The sequence below is a fragment of the Hemiscyllium ocellatum genome, chromosome 1, assembly GCF_020745735.1.
Source record: "Hemiscyllium ocellatum isolate sHemOce1 chromosome 1, sHemOce1.pat.X.cur, whole genome shotgun sequence".
NCBI lineage: Eukaryota > Metazoa > Chordata > Chondrichthyes > Orectolobiformes > Hemiscylliidae > Hemiscyllium > Hemiscyllium ocellatum.
This window is the reverse complement of record NC_083401.1, coordinates 58,992,915-59,008,959: the sequence shown is the minus strand read 5'-3', so window position 1 is coordinate 59,008,959 and position 16,045 is coordinate 58,992,915. Positions and strand designations below refer to the sequence as shown.

The window sequence follows — 16,045 nt, the reverse complement described above, 5'->3', positions numbered from 1 at the left end:
TGATTCTAATCTAATCACATGCACACATACACATATGTGTTTGTGGGGTGAATTTGTACTTGTAAAGTTGTATTGTACTTTGCTCAAAAACTGAATGAATCTATGTAATGCTCTGTTAACTCACTTTTTAGATTAGAATCAGTCTAAAAATTATGGCACAGACAGTGAACACAATGGGTTAACACCTTCAACACCTCAACATCTTATCTGCGCTGACATCAATTGTTACAGTTAACCTGAGAATGCAACTTTTTTTTAAAAAGTTTTGTGATTTACATATGAAAGAAGTGAAACTATAATGGTCGTTCTAACAGATGAGAGACTTAACAAACAATCAAGATATTTTTCAATGTATCATTTCAGTTACATTACACTAAACGTTTGCTATAAATTCTGTGTCTTAGTTGTGAACTCCACAACCACCTGATGAAGGAGCGGCGCTCCAAAAGCTAGTGCTTCCAATTAAACCTGTTGGACTATAACCTAGTGTTGTGTGATTTGTAACTTTACTGAGATTTTATCAGTCAATTTTGTTTTTCTCTTTCTGCATTAGACCGTCTTCCGGCCACCTTTAGATATTTATGATGTATTCATTTACCTGAACCCCAAGCACATTCCAAGACATCTTGAAGCAGTTGACAGGCCAAAAGTTACGTATAGCAGAGGAACATTAAGGAATGATGCCAAAGTCCACTTTTTAAAAATGCCCATGGTGGACTATGACCCTGTACAGTGTTACCTTCGTGAACTGAGGGTGAGTATTTTGTGTTAATCGTGCAATATCCAGTTATTTTCCTGTCTGATGTAATGCAGGGGCTGTTACTCTTCTGTTTGCTTGGAAGTTTTCATATTACAGTTTTAGATGGAAGGCTACAGGAAGTAAAATTCTAGATTTAGAATAACATACTAATGTATCACGTCAAGTAAATATTTTGATGCTAACCCAAGAAATGTGCTTTAACATTCAGTATCATGCACAAGATTGGAAGTGACCATTTTATTTTATTTGTCCAGCTTGAGCATTCAATAATTATGCACAGTTTCTTTCAATTCTGTTTTGATATTGGTAGTTTTGATTGCCTCTTTGGATAGACTATTACAGGACATTTCATTTCTTCCTCCCATTCTTTCCCCTTCCTTGTTGCTATTCTTGGGGCTATGCTGAACAACTTGTGGTTCAAACTGTCATTGCCCTTAATGCATTTTGTGGACTTCATACATTTCCTTTCAAGATTCCCTTGGGGCTAAGAAGAATTCATTTTTATTCTTTTAATATATGATTTAAGCCACAGACATGAAGTTATCATTATATCTTATATTTTACACTTAAATATTTGTTATGTACGAAATATGTGACACCCAGGGTGGAATCTTGTGCACCCCCTTGGAGCAGGAAGCCAGTGAAGATTGAGTTACTTAATAGCATGAATCAAGTTCCTAGTGGCAGAATAGACATAATGAACTTATAGAATAAGAACAGAAGTAGACCATTCGACCCCTTGAGCCTGTTCCGCCATTCAGTAAGTTGAGAGCTGATTTGTTTATGTTTCACATTCCACATATTCCAATCCACCCTGATAACCTTTGCTTATCTTGCCTAATGAGAATCTGTTGACCTTGGTCTTAAAAAATATAAAGTGAACCTGTCTCTACCCTCTTATGGAACAGAGTATTCCAAAGTCATACAATCCTCTGAGAGAAGAAAAATTCTCCTTATTTCTGTTCTGAAAGGGCGACTTAACTTCAGAACAGTACTTCCTCATTCTGGACTGACCCACAAGAGGAAGTATCATTTTAATACTTAGCTTGTCAAGATCATTCAGGATCTCATGCACTTCGAACAAATCACTCCTCACTCTTCTAAACTCCAGCAGAAACATGCCTAGACCATCAAACTTATTCTCCCAAGGTAGCTCAGTCGGTTTATATATCAATCTAGTAATCCTCCTCTAAACTGTGTTTTTTCACACCTTCCTTAAATAAGGAGATCAAAATGTACACAGTGTTTGAGTGTTGTCTCACCAATTTGCTGTTTAATTGAAACACAATATTCCTATATTTTCTGTTCTCATCCCATTAGGCCTTAATCATTTGCTATACTTTTGGGACTCGTGCACTTTAGACTCCCACAGTCATTTTCCATTTAAGTAATACTCTGATGTTTCATTCTTCCTACAAAGTGGACAACTTCACATTTTCCCTGCATTATACTGTGAGAGTATAATGAGAGATGGAGTGAGTGGGCAAAAATCTCTCTATATCTGTCTGCAACAAAAACAGAAGTTGCTGCAAAGCTCAGCTGAAGAAGGGTCACCGGACCTGAAAAGTTAACTTTGATTTCTCTTCACAGATGCTGCCAGACCTGCTGAGCTTCTCCAGCAACTTCTGTTTTTGGTTCTAATTTTTAGCATCTGCAGTTCTTTTGGTTTTTATAATCTATCTGCAATTTCCTTCTGTCGTCTTCACACAACATACATTCCTGAATACTCTGTATTCATCTATCTTTCATCTGTAAATTTAGCTACTGTGCAATCCTGATGAAGGGCTTATGCTCGAAACGTCGAATTCTCTATTCCTGAGTTGCTGCCTGACCTGCTGTGCTTTGACCAGCAACACATTTGTTGCTGTGATCTCCAGCATCTGCAGACCTCATTTTTTACTCGATGATTTCTATCAGCCAATCATCTAACCGTGCTACTTTGTTACTTCTACACCACAAGCTCTTATTGACTGTATTTGCTTTGATGTGGCAGCTCATCAAATGTCTTTTGGAAATCCAAGTATGATTTGTCTACAACGCTCCCCTTTGCTGTGTCTCCCTATCTGCAGCATGTTACTCCTCCAAAGATCTACAAACAATTGGCTATACCTGATTTCCCTTTGATGAAACCAAACAGATTCTCCTGATGATCTTTGAATTTTTCTCACTGCATAGTTGTAAACTCTTTGATCAGTTCAAATGCTTATACCACAACAAATGTCATGATAACTGGCCCTGCTTTCTACCTCCTTACCTTTTTGCAAGGGGAGTTATATTTGTTACCTTTCAATCTGATGGAATCTTTCCTGATCTAAATTAATTTGGAAAATTTGCACCAATGCATCTACTACATCCATTAGAAATCACTTTCATGACCCTTATCTGGATTTGTAGACTTATCAGCCTGCAGCTCCATCAGTTTACTTGGTACCACTTCACTCATTATTGTAATTTTGTTGCGTTCCTCTTTCCTTTCCATCTCCTGATTTATAGCTATTATCAGAACATTATTGTCCATCCCTGATTGCTGTTGAACTGAGTGGGTTATTTGACCATTTCAGAGGGCAGTTAAGAGTTAACCATATCACTATGGTCTGGAGTCATGTGTAGACTACACTTGGTAACAATGCAGATTTCCTTCCCTGAAAGACATTAGTAAAGCAGGTGAGGATTATGGCAATTGATAATGGTTACATAGTCACCATCACGTTGGTTTTTTTAAATCCCATATTTTCACTGAAATCAAATTTGACCATCTATAGAATACTAGCCTAGAGTATTAGTTAAAAGACATAGTCATTATGTTAGTGCCTCCCCATTTCCTTATAATTCACTATTAATTGGCTATTCTAACTTCCATGAAGGGGAAGTTATGACAGATATTTTAGGAACAGAATATGCATTTCAGAAAGACACGGATTAATTAGATAGTCAGCGTGGATTTGTTGAGGACAGTCAAATTTGATCAAATTCTTTGAGGTGGTAATCAAGGGCGTTGACGAAGGTAATTAATTTAAAATGATATACATGGATATCTGCAAGACTTTTAATAAGGTCCCTTGTGGCAGACTGGTTAAGAAAGTAAGTACACATGGGATTCCAGGCAAAGTGGCGCTTTGGATTCAAAATTGGCTAAGTGGCAGGAAGCAGAGGGTGGTGGTAGAGGAGCTTTTCTGTCACTGTTTTCATTGGAGTTCTGCAGGATTTGGTGCAGGGGCCCTTGCTTTTGTGGAGTACATTAATGACTTGGACAGAAAGGTGGAGATTATGATCAAGACATTGTGAATGACATGAAAGTTGGTAGAGTGGTAAATAGTGATGGCGAGAACTGTAAACTACAGGAGGGTCAATGGACTGGTCAGGTGGGCAGACCAGTGGCAAGTGGAATTTAATCCAGAAAAGTGAGAAATAATACAAAGGAGGACTAACAATGGAATGGAGTGCACTATGAAAGGCAGAACCCGGGAAAGTACTGAAGATCTTAGTGTACATATTCACAGATCCCTGAAGTAAGCAAGACAGATGGATAAGTTGATTAAAAAGGCATATTAGATGCTTACCTTTATTATTTAAGGCATAGAATACGAGAACAAGGAAGTTATGTTTGAACTGTACCAAGTGCTGGTTAAGCCACAATTGGAATTCTGTGTGCACTTCTGGTCACCACATTATAAAGAAGTTGTTGTGGTTCTGTTCGCCGAGCTGGGAATTTGTGTTGCAGATGTTTCGTCCCTGTCTAGGTGACATCCTCAGTGTTTGGGAGCCTCCTGTGAAGCACTTCTGTGATGTTTCCTTCTACATTTATAGTGATTTGTATCTGCCGTTTCCGGTTGTCAGTTCCAGCTGTCCGCTGCAGTGGCCGGTATATTGGGTCCAGGTCGATGTGGATGAATGCCATGCCTCTAGGAATTCCCTGGCTGTTCTCAGTTTGGCTTGTCCTATAATAGTAGTGTTGTCCCAGTTGAACTCATGTTGCTTGTCATCTGAGTGTGTGGCTACTAAGGATAGCTGGTCGTGTTGTTTCGTGGCTAGTTTGTGTTCATGGATGCGGATCATTAGCTCTTTGTCCTATGTAGTGTTTTGTGCAGTCCTTGCATGGGATTTTGTACACTACATTGGTTTTGCTCATGTTGGGTACCGGGTCCTTCGTCCTGGTGAGTTGTTGTCTGAGAGTGGCTGTTGGTTTGTGTGCTGTTATGAGTCCTAGTGGTCGCAGTAGTCTGGCTGTCAGTTCGGAAATGCTCTTGATGTATGGTAGTGTGGCTAGTCCTTTGGGTTGCGGCATGTCCTCGTTCTATTGTCTTTCCCTTAGGCAGCTGTTGATGAAATTGTGTGGGTATACGTTTTTGGCGAATACATTGTATCGGTGTTCTTCCTCTTTCTGCAGTTCTGGTGTGCTGCAGTGTGTTGTGGCCCTTTTGAATAGTGTCATGATGCAACTTCTTTTGTGTGTGTTGGGGTGGTTGCTTTCGTAGTTCAGGACTTGGTCTGTGTGTGTGGCTTTCCTGTATACCTTTGTGGTGAATTCTCCATTAGGTGTTCTCTGTACCATCGCGTCTAGGAATGGGAGTTGGTTGTCCAATTTTTCCTCTCGAGTGAATCGGATTCCTGTGAGTGTGACGTTGATGATCCGGTGTGTGTTCTCTATTTCTGTGTTTTTAATGATTACAAAGGTGTCATCCACATATCTGACCCAGAGTTTGGTTTGAATTTTGTCTGTCGACAAAACCCTAGCCAGAGAAACAATAACCAACCTGCTGGACATACAGAACAGACAACAGGACGTTGAACCTATCAACAAAGACAGCATACTCAAACGACTGGACCTGTGCCTCACAACACACTTCATATTCAACAACCAAATATATGAACAAATCAACAGCACACCCATGGGCTCACCCATCTCTGGATTCATAGCAGAAGCGGTAATGCAAAGATTAGAACAAACAGTCTTACTGCAAATTCAACCCAAACTCTGGGCCAGATATGTGGATGACACCTTTGTAATGGTGAACAGAACCACAACGAGCACCTGAGCTACAAATCTTCTCACAAACTTTGAATTATAAAGAAGTATGTGATTGCACTAGAGAGAATACAGAGGAGCTTTATCAAGATGCTGCTGGGCTGGAGGGTCTGAGCTCTGAGGACAGATTGAATAGGCTGGGGTTTTTTTTAATGTTTGAGCAGCACAAATTGAGAGAGAACCTGCTTGAGGTGTGTAAGATTGAGGGTCATAAGTAAGGTTGTTAGGCACTTTTTCCATTAGTAGAGTGATCTAAAAACCAGAACATCAGTTATGGAGTCAAGTTAAGGTAGATGGCATGAAACTGGGAAGCATTGTAAATGGTGAAGAGGACAGTGTAAAACAATGAACGGATACCGACAGGTTGGAGGAATGAGCAGATAGGCAGCAGATGAAGTTCAATGCGGAGAAGTGTGAGCTGATACTCTGTGGAAGAAAGAATATGGAATAACGATATAAAATAAAGGGCGCAACTCTAAAGGGTGTGTAGGAGAAGAGACTTTGGTACATTGTGCTTAAGCCACCAAACATGGCAGTATAGCCAGAATGAGCAGTTAATAAAATATACAGTTTTCTAGGCTTTAGTAATAAGAATACAGAAACAAGGAAGCTATGCTGAAATTGTATAAGATACTAAAACAGAAATTGGTAGAAAATCTCAGCAGGTCTGGCAGTATCTATGGAGAGAATGCAGAGTTAATGTTTCGGATCCAGTTACCTTTCTTCAGAACTTGGACCCTTCTTCTGATTTACAGTGTCCAGGGCTCTTTTGGTTTTTGCATAAGATACCAGTTAGACTTCAGATGGATTATCGTGTACAATACCAGATACCACACTTTAGAGAGAATGCAGATGTGATTACAAGAATAATTGCAGAGATGAGAAACTTCAGTTATGAAGATTGATTAGAATAGTTGAGACTATTTGTTTTGGAGAGGAAAGGCTAAGAAGAGATTTTATTCAACCTTTCAAAGTCCTGAGTTGGTGGTCATCGTAGATATGGAGAAACTGTTCCCAGTCATGAAGGACCGAGAATGTGAGGGCATAGATCGAAGGTAATTTATAAAAGAAGCAAAAATAATGTGAGATAAAACATTTGTGTGTTTGGACCTGGAATGCACTGCCTGGAAGTGTGGTGGTGGTAGGTTCAATTCAAGAGAGCATTAGATGATTATTTAAATACAAACAATGTTCAAAATTATGGGGTAAAGGCAAGAGAATAGACTAATTCATAATGTTCATTTGGAGAGCGGGTGCAGTCATGATAGGCAGTTAACATTTCATTTTGATGACCTTTAATAGCTGCTAATTGTGTAGTTTACAGCAAAAATTTTGTTGGTTTTCCATTACCAGTGCTGATCAATTTCTTTGGTGTCTGCTATTAGTGGCCTTGCTTTTGTCCTAGTTCTGTCCAACTCACGGAGTTTTCCTACTCCTCTGTTCCCTTTTCATTCTTCCTGCCCTACTGATCATTCACACTTTCCCTGTCAACCGTTTCCCATTTCATCCTCTGAAGATCTTCAGTGTGGCATTTGTCAAAAATGAGAATTAAATATGCAATTAGAACCTAGTTTAAGACTTTACTAAAAATGCCAAAATAAGTTAGTGCACATTCAGATAAACACAGGCAATTCGCAGTATCAACCATCATACTCCAATCTCAAAAGCTGCATGGTCGGCAGTGTTGTGCAAAATTTGAGAGAGGCTTGGACCTTAGTGATAACTCTAATCAGAACACTATGACATTTTACAGGAGTGGTAACTTAAAATACACATAACTTGTCAGAGCTTGTATACCTGTCTGTTTGTCTCTTGTAAAAAAAAATTTCCAGAGCGCCACAGAATTCTGCTTGTAAATCAATTGCTCAAAGGCTACCTGGCCAGTTTTGATCATTGCTGACAGCAATGCAACCAGTACCTGGCTTATAAACGAAGAACATTTTCTCTACCTTTGATTTTTATAATGTTACAGGCAGGTGGCTCTTTGAGTGCTTAACATCGATCAAGACTTATCATTGCATTCTATTTTAGTCAACCAGTTACACCAAAAACATCAACCTTTCAGCAATTTACAGGACCTTGTGCACAGAATGGGTATCACATAAAATAGCATTCACTTCACAAATGGTAAAAGTTTTTGAAATAAGCTGTTTGGAGATGCAGTAAGCATTATAACTGTGGTTTAGACTTGCAAGAAAAGCTGTTAATTTAATATTTTTGAGGCTGGGAATTGTGTTCAAAGATTTGAGGTTTATCAGATCATAGGATTGTAGATCTTAGCTATTTTTACATTAACAAAGTACTATTGGTCCAAACCTCCATTATTCTTGGAAAGAGCATTTCACGTTGTGTAACGTAATGGGCAAAAATCATTTCAAGTTTATCTGTGGCAATGATAAAGAAATATGAAATAATATTTTGAGAGAGTGCACATCAATTTGAATGTGTAGTTTTTTCTTGCATTCTCTCGAACTATACCCGTTCAGTATATTTGTACCAAATTATTAAACAGACCTAGAGGAAGCACTTGATGGTAATTTAGGTACAGTGTCTAGCTTTTGAAACATTTTAAGATTAATAGTTTTCCAAATGAATTTGCCCTTCTCAGTTACAGTATTTATCGCATAATTCTCTTATGGTTTGGGCTTCAGTTCTAATGTTCCTACCAGCCAAATATTACTTGAATATTTTCTTTGAAACGGTTATTGACTAATTGTTATGATTACTTCTGTTACAGAGTGCTTTTGGAGAGTTTGCGCTATTTTTTCACGATACCTATGGTGGAAGTTTGATTGCTGTGCTTTGGAAACCTCAGGCATTTACACCTCAGCCTTTTAAAGTATGTCTGGGAAAACAGTTTTGTAATTGAAACTATTTTGAGCTAAACCAATTCCTTTGCTACAGTTCAGATTCTGCATTTATTAAAGTTTATTCCAGAACATAATGGTGCTAAGCTTTTAAGTATCTGTGGTCATTTTCTTTTAAGAACATGTGCATATTTAATAATTAGGTTCTGACCCAGCTACAGAACTTATCATTGGAGTTGCCTTATTAATTAATACTGTGTGAACATTATTGGTGGCCTTTATTACGTATAATTAAAGAAATGGAAGCAAAATTAGCTTTCTCCAAACATCTCTGTCCCCATTATCAGTTGTGTTCTTTCAGACGTTTTGCACATTTACATTAAGTTCTATTTTAAAGCTGATGCCTGTTAATCTGTAGCTGGAAATCAAGTAAATCCCAGTGATATTTCATGCTTAATGTCAGTATTCCTGTTGAATGTCTGTCAGTATTCTTGTCCAGGTCTGCACTGAATAGGTTTGCTGGATCTTTTCTGGTCAGGCACCCCTGCGTACTAATCAACTTCACCTTCCAATATTCTCAATCTCCCCCTACAATGGAAGTTATCAACTACACCCTCACTGATCATTTTAAATTAAAAGCATCCTATCTCAATGACTTTGTTAACCGGCTTTTGCACAACAAAAGTGTTTTTCAAAGTCAACAGAGCAGTTTCAGCACAGGAGGAAGGCCATTTGGTCCATCGAGTAACAGAATTCACCATATGCTCCCTCTGTCACTGAATGGCAAACCCACCCACCTTAATTCCCTACCTTCTCTTTTCTAATAGTATGAAGGCCAGAATTATTCTAAATGACGTCTAACCAAGATTTAAAAGATAATTATATTTTGGGGCGATACCTTTAATTGAAAGTTAAATGAAAGGGTATAACCCGTTTTTGAAGTCATCTTGGCAGAAAGTCTGGGTGGCTTGTTTGTTGGAGATTAACGGAGGCACTGCTTCTTTAACTGGGAAGAAACTGCAACATCTTGCAGTTGAAGACAATACGAGTTGTGTTAGTAGTGCAAATAGTGGATATACTATGAGTTTGATATATTTTGAAATACCACAGTTGTACTTTACACTGTGCAATTAGTTCTAAGATAAGAGAGATGGGGTTTCAAGGATTGTATCTAGGATCAGCATTTCACCATGTGTTTCACATCACCCCAAAGATAGGCTTTGAAAGGGGAAGATCTAAGATATCTCGGACAAGGTTAGTCTTCCAGGATCCAGAAGAGGGAGAGCATCTAATGCAGCAAAATGGTACGAGTCACTACGCGGGAATATTGTTCGGGGAATTAAAATTGGAAAGTTTGCCTAGCTTGGGCTAGGGAAGAACTTTGGGAGTTGGGGAATGAGTGGAATAAACACTTGCTATGAAAGAGGGAAGTAAAGGTTCCTAGGCTGAGGAAGGGAAAAGAACCAAACTAAACTTTTGAGCTAAAAATCAACTTGAACTGGTTCTTGCAGAATTGTATGTCTACTTAACGTAAAATGTAAGTGTGAAGTTTCAGTTGTTTCAAAAGGAAGGTTTTGTTTTGTGGGTTAAAGTTAAGTTGCCCACAAAGATAATGGTTAGTCAACAGTAATTTAGTCCTTTGTTACAGTAAAAGTAATCAAATCCTTGCAGCTATTAACTTTCCAAAAGAGATTCAAATATCTGGTTATCAATTTCTGTTGAGTTTGTAACAATCGGTTTAACTTGATTACTTTTCTCTTCAGTTCTCTTCTCTTCTAAAAATTGAATCGCTGTCTAATTTTTGTATTTTTATGGCCTTATTGACTGACATTTCTGGTTTGATTTGACTATCAGTAAACCCAGATTCCTCTGATTTGTTTTCCCAGCTCCAAAGTTATTTTCCAAGCAGTAGCTGATCACCTTATTTTACAACCAAAATATACTGCCATGCATCTACCTGAATTGATGTTTATTGCCATTTATGCATTCATTTATCAAGTTCATTCTTGTTCCCTTTGTTAACTGCTCCTCCCAATTTGTTGTCATCCATAAATGTTGAAATCACGTGTTGAATTCCCAAGTTGAAATCCTTTTGTACATGGTGAATGACAGTGTCTCAGCATTGACTTTTGTGGAACACCACTTTTATTCGTTTGCTAGTCTGAGTAACTGTCTTTAACTTATTTTGTCTCTTTTTTTGAAGGAAGTTCATCAACAATTCTGCTTGACACCTGATTGTATTTTTTTTAACTTACTCCCGAATCCACGATTCTGTACCTTATTGAAAGCATTTTGAATTCACATTTTTACTTCTACCAATTTACCCTTATCTACTCTCTATTTTACTTAAAGAATTCGCTATGGTTGACAAGATAAGCTTCTGTTTTGGAATTTGCGTTGATGGCTCCTCATTATATTTTCAGTTTCAAGATGCTTTACATTTTAAGTAATAGAATTCTGATATGTTTCTTATCATTTACATGAATTTAATTGGTCTCTAATTCCTTAGATTTGTTCTGTCTTCCTTTTTATATGGAATTCTATTTAAACTGAAGTTAATTGTGGTGTTTGAGCATATTGACTGAGTTTTCACTCTCCTACAGACTGCATCATGGAAATCTAGATAAGGCAAAAGTCAGTTTGTCACAGCTTTTTTGTGAAAGCTGATTAGAAGTATCCTAATGACTTTTAAATATTTTGCCCAATATTTCCATTAATTACAATACTGTTTCTTTTGTTAGCATAGATGTTTGACCTTTTAGTTTAAAAATGCAAAACGTATAAATTAGAAGTAGAAGTGAGTATTTTGGACTGGAGTTGATTGCAGGACTGGAGGAGGTAAGAGGTAGGGAGGGGAGCCTCTGAAGCATTCAGAAACAAGCATGAGAAATTTAAAATAAAGACATTAGTTAAACAGCTCCCAAAGCTGGTCAACAAGGAGAGATTTGATTGGAGAATGGGATGAGCTGTGAGCTAAGCCATTGGGTAACAGAGCTTTGATTGATGTCAAGTTTATTAGGTTGAACCTGGCAGTCTGGACAATAATAGTCAAGTACAGATGGACTAAAGGCATGAATGAGGGTTTTAGCAGTAGATGAACTGAAAAAGGGTGAAGATAATGCATAGGTGGTTAAAAAGTAGCTTTAGTGATGGCATGAATATCAGTGAGGTTGTAAACAGACTAGCTTAATGTCAGAATATTGCCAGAGTGTGGGTAGAGTTGGTGGCTAGGTTGTGGAGTTTGTAGCAGGGAGTGAAAACAATGACATCACTCTTCCCAGTATTTAATCAGAAGAAATCTCGGTCATCTAGTACTGGATGTATTATAAATAGTCTGATGATTTAGTGACATTGGAGGATTTGGTAGGGGTGGCGGTGCAGTAGAGCTTTGGTGTTGTCAACTTATATGTGCAAACTATTGCTATGCCCCTGGATAACATCAGCAAAGGGCAGTATGGCAACTCAAGTCTGGGCCTCCCTGCATTTTCACTCCCAAAAATTGGAAAGCAGCTTTGGTTCTCGATTGCCCTTTGCTGCTGATCTACAGCAATTGGCAAATTCTCTGTCTCTCTTTCTCTCTGACACAGCTGGGATGTTCCAGATAGAGTTATGAGAAACTGTATGAATAATTTTAACCCCTTTGGAAGAAAAGTGTTGATACGTTGTCTCCTTCAAGAAACTGAAAGGGCTCACCACTTTCAATTTGGTTAAATAAACAGACCTTTGAATTACATTGAATTATCTCTGTTCTACCAGCTTCTTACCCAGAGTTTACATGATTCTTAATGTTAAAAATTTAATTCCCCAAACCATAATTTCTGCTACACTTCCTGGAGTGTGTAGCTGATAGTTTTCTGGATCAATATATTGACGAACAAACTAGAGAACAGGCCATCTTAGACTAGGTATTGTGTAATGAAAAAAAGAATAATTGCCAACTGAACTGTGCCATGGCCCCTTGGAATAAAAGAAAATATTTCAGCAATGAGTGGAGACCTCATAGAAACCTATAAAATTCTAATGAGACCAGACCAGGTAAATGCAAGAAGAATATCCTTGATGACTGGGGAGTCCAGAACTAGGGTTCACAGTTTAAGGATGTAGGGTAGGTGATTTGGGACTGAGATGAGGAGAAAATTCTTCACCTAGAAAGTGATGTGGAATTATCTGCCACAGAAAGCAGTTGAGGTTAAAACGACATTGAATGTGTTTGAGGAGTGTATAGTTCTTAGTGCTAAAGAGATCAAGGGTATGGGGAGAAAACGCAGGAAAGGGGTGCAGAGTTGGAAAATCAGCTATAATCTTATTTAATGGCAGGGCAGGCTCACTGGGACTAATGGGCTATTTCTCCTATTTTCTGTTTTTATGCTACTAAAACATATGACTAATGAAATCAAACATTTTCATAATAGCTTTCAGAAGCATCCACTTTCATGAGTACTAGCCAGTTTTCCATCTATTTTTGTATAAGTTTTAATATTTGATGATGGAACCTCATTATAACAGTATTTTTTCCTGTTCCAGACTTCCCACATTAATGCAAAAATGTTGGAAACTAAAGGAAATCAGCTTCAACTGGTCCCTAATGTGGAAGCAATATTGGAAGACTTTGAAATTCTTGGAGCTGGTTTGGTGAAGTCAGTCGAAGCACTGACAGAGAAATGGAAGATCTAGGGGCATACATTGATTCACATTTGTTTGGGTCTTTAATCTCAAATTAATGAACATGTAATGAAATAATTATTCTAACTTACCTTATTGAAAATAATAAAAGTTTACACATGTCCATTTATTGGTTTATTACCAGTTTTTGTTGTCTTAAGTGGAGTAAGTTCTTCAGTGACACCATGACAAGCTCCCTTTGTTTCCTGCAGAATATTTGGCAAATTATTCCAACTTGTCTCCAAGTAGTATGAAGAATGCACAGAAAATGTTGGATAGACATAGATGGTTTAGATATATGGTTGAAATCCAATCTTGGTCGAATAAGATGACAAGATTGTGAACAATACTTTTGAGTTTCACAAAGTGACCAGAGAATTACTTGGGAAGTGGAATTTCTGTTAGGAACTGAAGGCTGTGGCTTTAGTCTTTATGATATTTAATTGGAGGAAATTTAAGAGTGTCCTTTTTCGATAAGGGCATTCATAAAAGCCTTATTAGCTCTGCCTCTCTGTAAAAGGTCAAATATACTTTTTGCTCGGAGGAAGTTGATTGGAGTTGGCCGTGGAAGCTGATGAGTTCTATGGCAGATTTGTTAGATACCCATTTTGGTACTCCAAATTTTAAAAGTCTTCTCGCCCTGACCGACACACCATGGTTCTTGTATGCTAATACATGGCCCATGCCATCTCCAAACTACCATACAACATACTAGACACTCTAGCAATTCTCAGTCTACTATTTCAGATTGATTTTTGACAGAGAAACCTTTTGGCTATTATTTCTAGTATAATATTAATCATTGAAAATAACAGGATTGGAGATGGACACTTGGTCCATCATGTCCATGCTAGCTGAAAGAAAAGGCTTTCCAACCTAACTCTATTTTTCCAACCTTGATTGGAAGACTTGTAAGTTATGGCACTTCAAGTGCACTATTGAATGTAAATAAGGGTGCTTTTATCACCCTTTCACGCCACCTCCATCTTCTGCGGTTCCACTGCTGGTTACCATAAGTCTATCTTCACTAGTTGAAAGATGCATTGGAATTTATATAACTTATAATTTCATTGAAGCAATTCTGATTATCTTGATCAATCAATGTTCACTGTGTACTGTGTAAACGTTCAAATAGGCCATAGGTAAACACAATTAGACCCAAACAAAAACCTTGGAGGGCTAAGTAGCCCCAAAACCTGAACAATGTAGGCAAGTAGAGAATGGCTGCAGCTGCACCCAGGGTAAGTAGAATAAATGTCAGTTTGATGGTCAAAAGCGCAGCCTCCATATTTGCTGGACACCAGTAAATCACAGCAACCAAAACGTGAAACTGCTGTTTGCAAAGAGCAGTTATGCTGGTTTTATAATCATTGTAGCATTCAATTTGTTGATACTTCAGAGTCAGATGTTAGTTAAAGGCGATCCATGTTGGCTCAAAACGAGTTTAGAAAGAATGTAGCTAGGTAGAGGTAAAGCATGTGCATGGTTGGTTAAACAGCAACCAAGGTGAGAGAATGGATTTCCTTGCGTGAATGATGTTGGTAATGTGTTGTGAACAGAATGGCTTTGGCTTTGGGGTTGCTGTGCCATTATATAGCTGACGATGGGTAACATCAGATTGCCAACACGTGTCTGGGAGCGTGGCAGTCTTCCAAAGATGGCAGGACTCAAAGGAAGCCAATATTTGGATTATTGTAGCAAGTGTGCATTGAGTTGGGGAGGAAAACAAATGAGAGAGATGCCATAGATGGTTAATGTGTGTTTAGTCAGATAGGGTGGGAGATCTTTACTGGCTCCATGGCAATAAGCCTCCACAAGATTCAACCTGAACTTAGCCAGAGAAAGTAGTAAGGTTCAGCCCTATATTTCCTCTTTGCTTTCTCTGTGGCAACATTTCAACTAATCTAGGTCAACATGCATGTCCTTTTTCTCCTGTGGTATATTGTGATCATTTGAAATTTGAAATAATATTTCTTCAATTCTCTTTGAAACATTCTACCAAGTACTATAGTTTACAGTCTTTGACTGCTGACCTCTCTATCTATATAGGTCTTGCCTATCCATTCTTTTTAGGACCAGGAGATCGAGGAGCAGATTTAGGCCATTCAGCCCATTGAGTCTGCTCCACCAATCGATCATAGCTGATATAGTTCTCAATCCTCTTTTCCTGCCTTCTGGTAACCCTTAACAAGATCTACGTATAATAGTCTTAAACGCGCACAATGACTTGGCCTCTACAGCCCTCTGAGGCAATGAGTTCCATAGGTTCACCATCCTCTGACTGAAGAAATTCCTCCTAACCTCAGTTCTAAAGGGTCATCCCTTCACTCTGAGGCTGTGCTCTTGGATCCTAGTGTCTTCTATTCAGGCTTTTCTTGGTTTGATTTCCATCATTAAATTTTCCTGCCAGTACCCTGTTCCTTCTCTCTTTGGCTCATTTCTTTATTTACACTTCTCCAAAGCATCTTGAGATGTTACTATATAAAAGATTTTTTATAAATAAATTGAAGCTTTAAAGAGCAGTCACATTGGACTTGAAAAATTAACTCTGTACCTCTTTCCTCAGATGCTGCCAGACCTACAGAGTTTCTCCAGCACTTTCAGATATCCAGCATCTGCAGTATTTTGCTTTTGTTTTATAAGTACATGTCATGGTAAACTATTAAAATGACAATACAGTGTATTAAATGTATGAAGTTTTAGTCAAAAAGAATTTGCAAAGATAGATAAATTTGAACTTTGGACATATTTTTCTACCCAATATATTATAGGTGACAATTCCTTGAGATG

At 38.1% G+C, this 16,045-nt stretch overlaps 1 protein-coding gene across 1 annotated transcript in view; it reads left to right on the top strand.

The window, feature by feature from the left end:
- The window catches only part of nol6 (nucleolar protein 6 (RNA-associated)), a 124,750-nt gene extending 111,365 nt beyond the window's left edge, over window positions 1-13,385 (top strand). Inside the window, exons 24-26 of the mRNA XM_060855379.1 lie at window positions 554-754; window positions 8,524-8,625; window positions 13,118-13,385. Coding sequence (XP_060711362.1) covers window positions 554-754; window positions 8,524-8,625; window positions 13,118-13,267 — 453 coding nt within the window. The 3' untranslated portion in view covers window positions 13,268-13,385. The remainder of the gene's footprint in view (window positions 1-553; window positions 755-8,523; window positions 8,626-13,117) is intronic.
- Window positions 13,386-16,045: the final 2,660 nt, after the last annotated feature.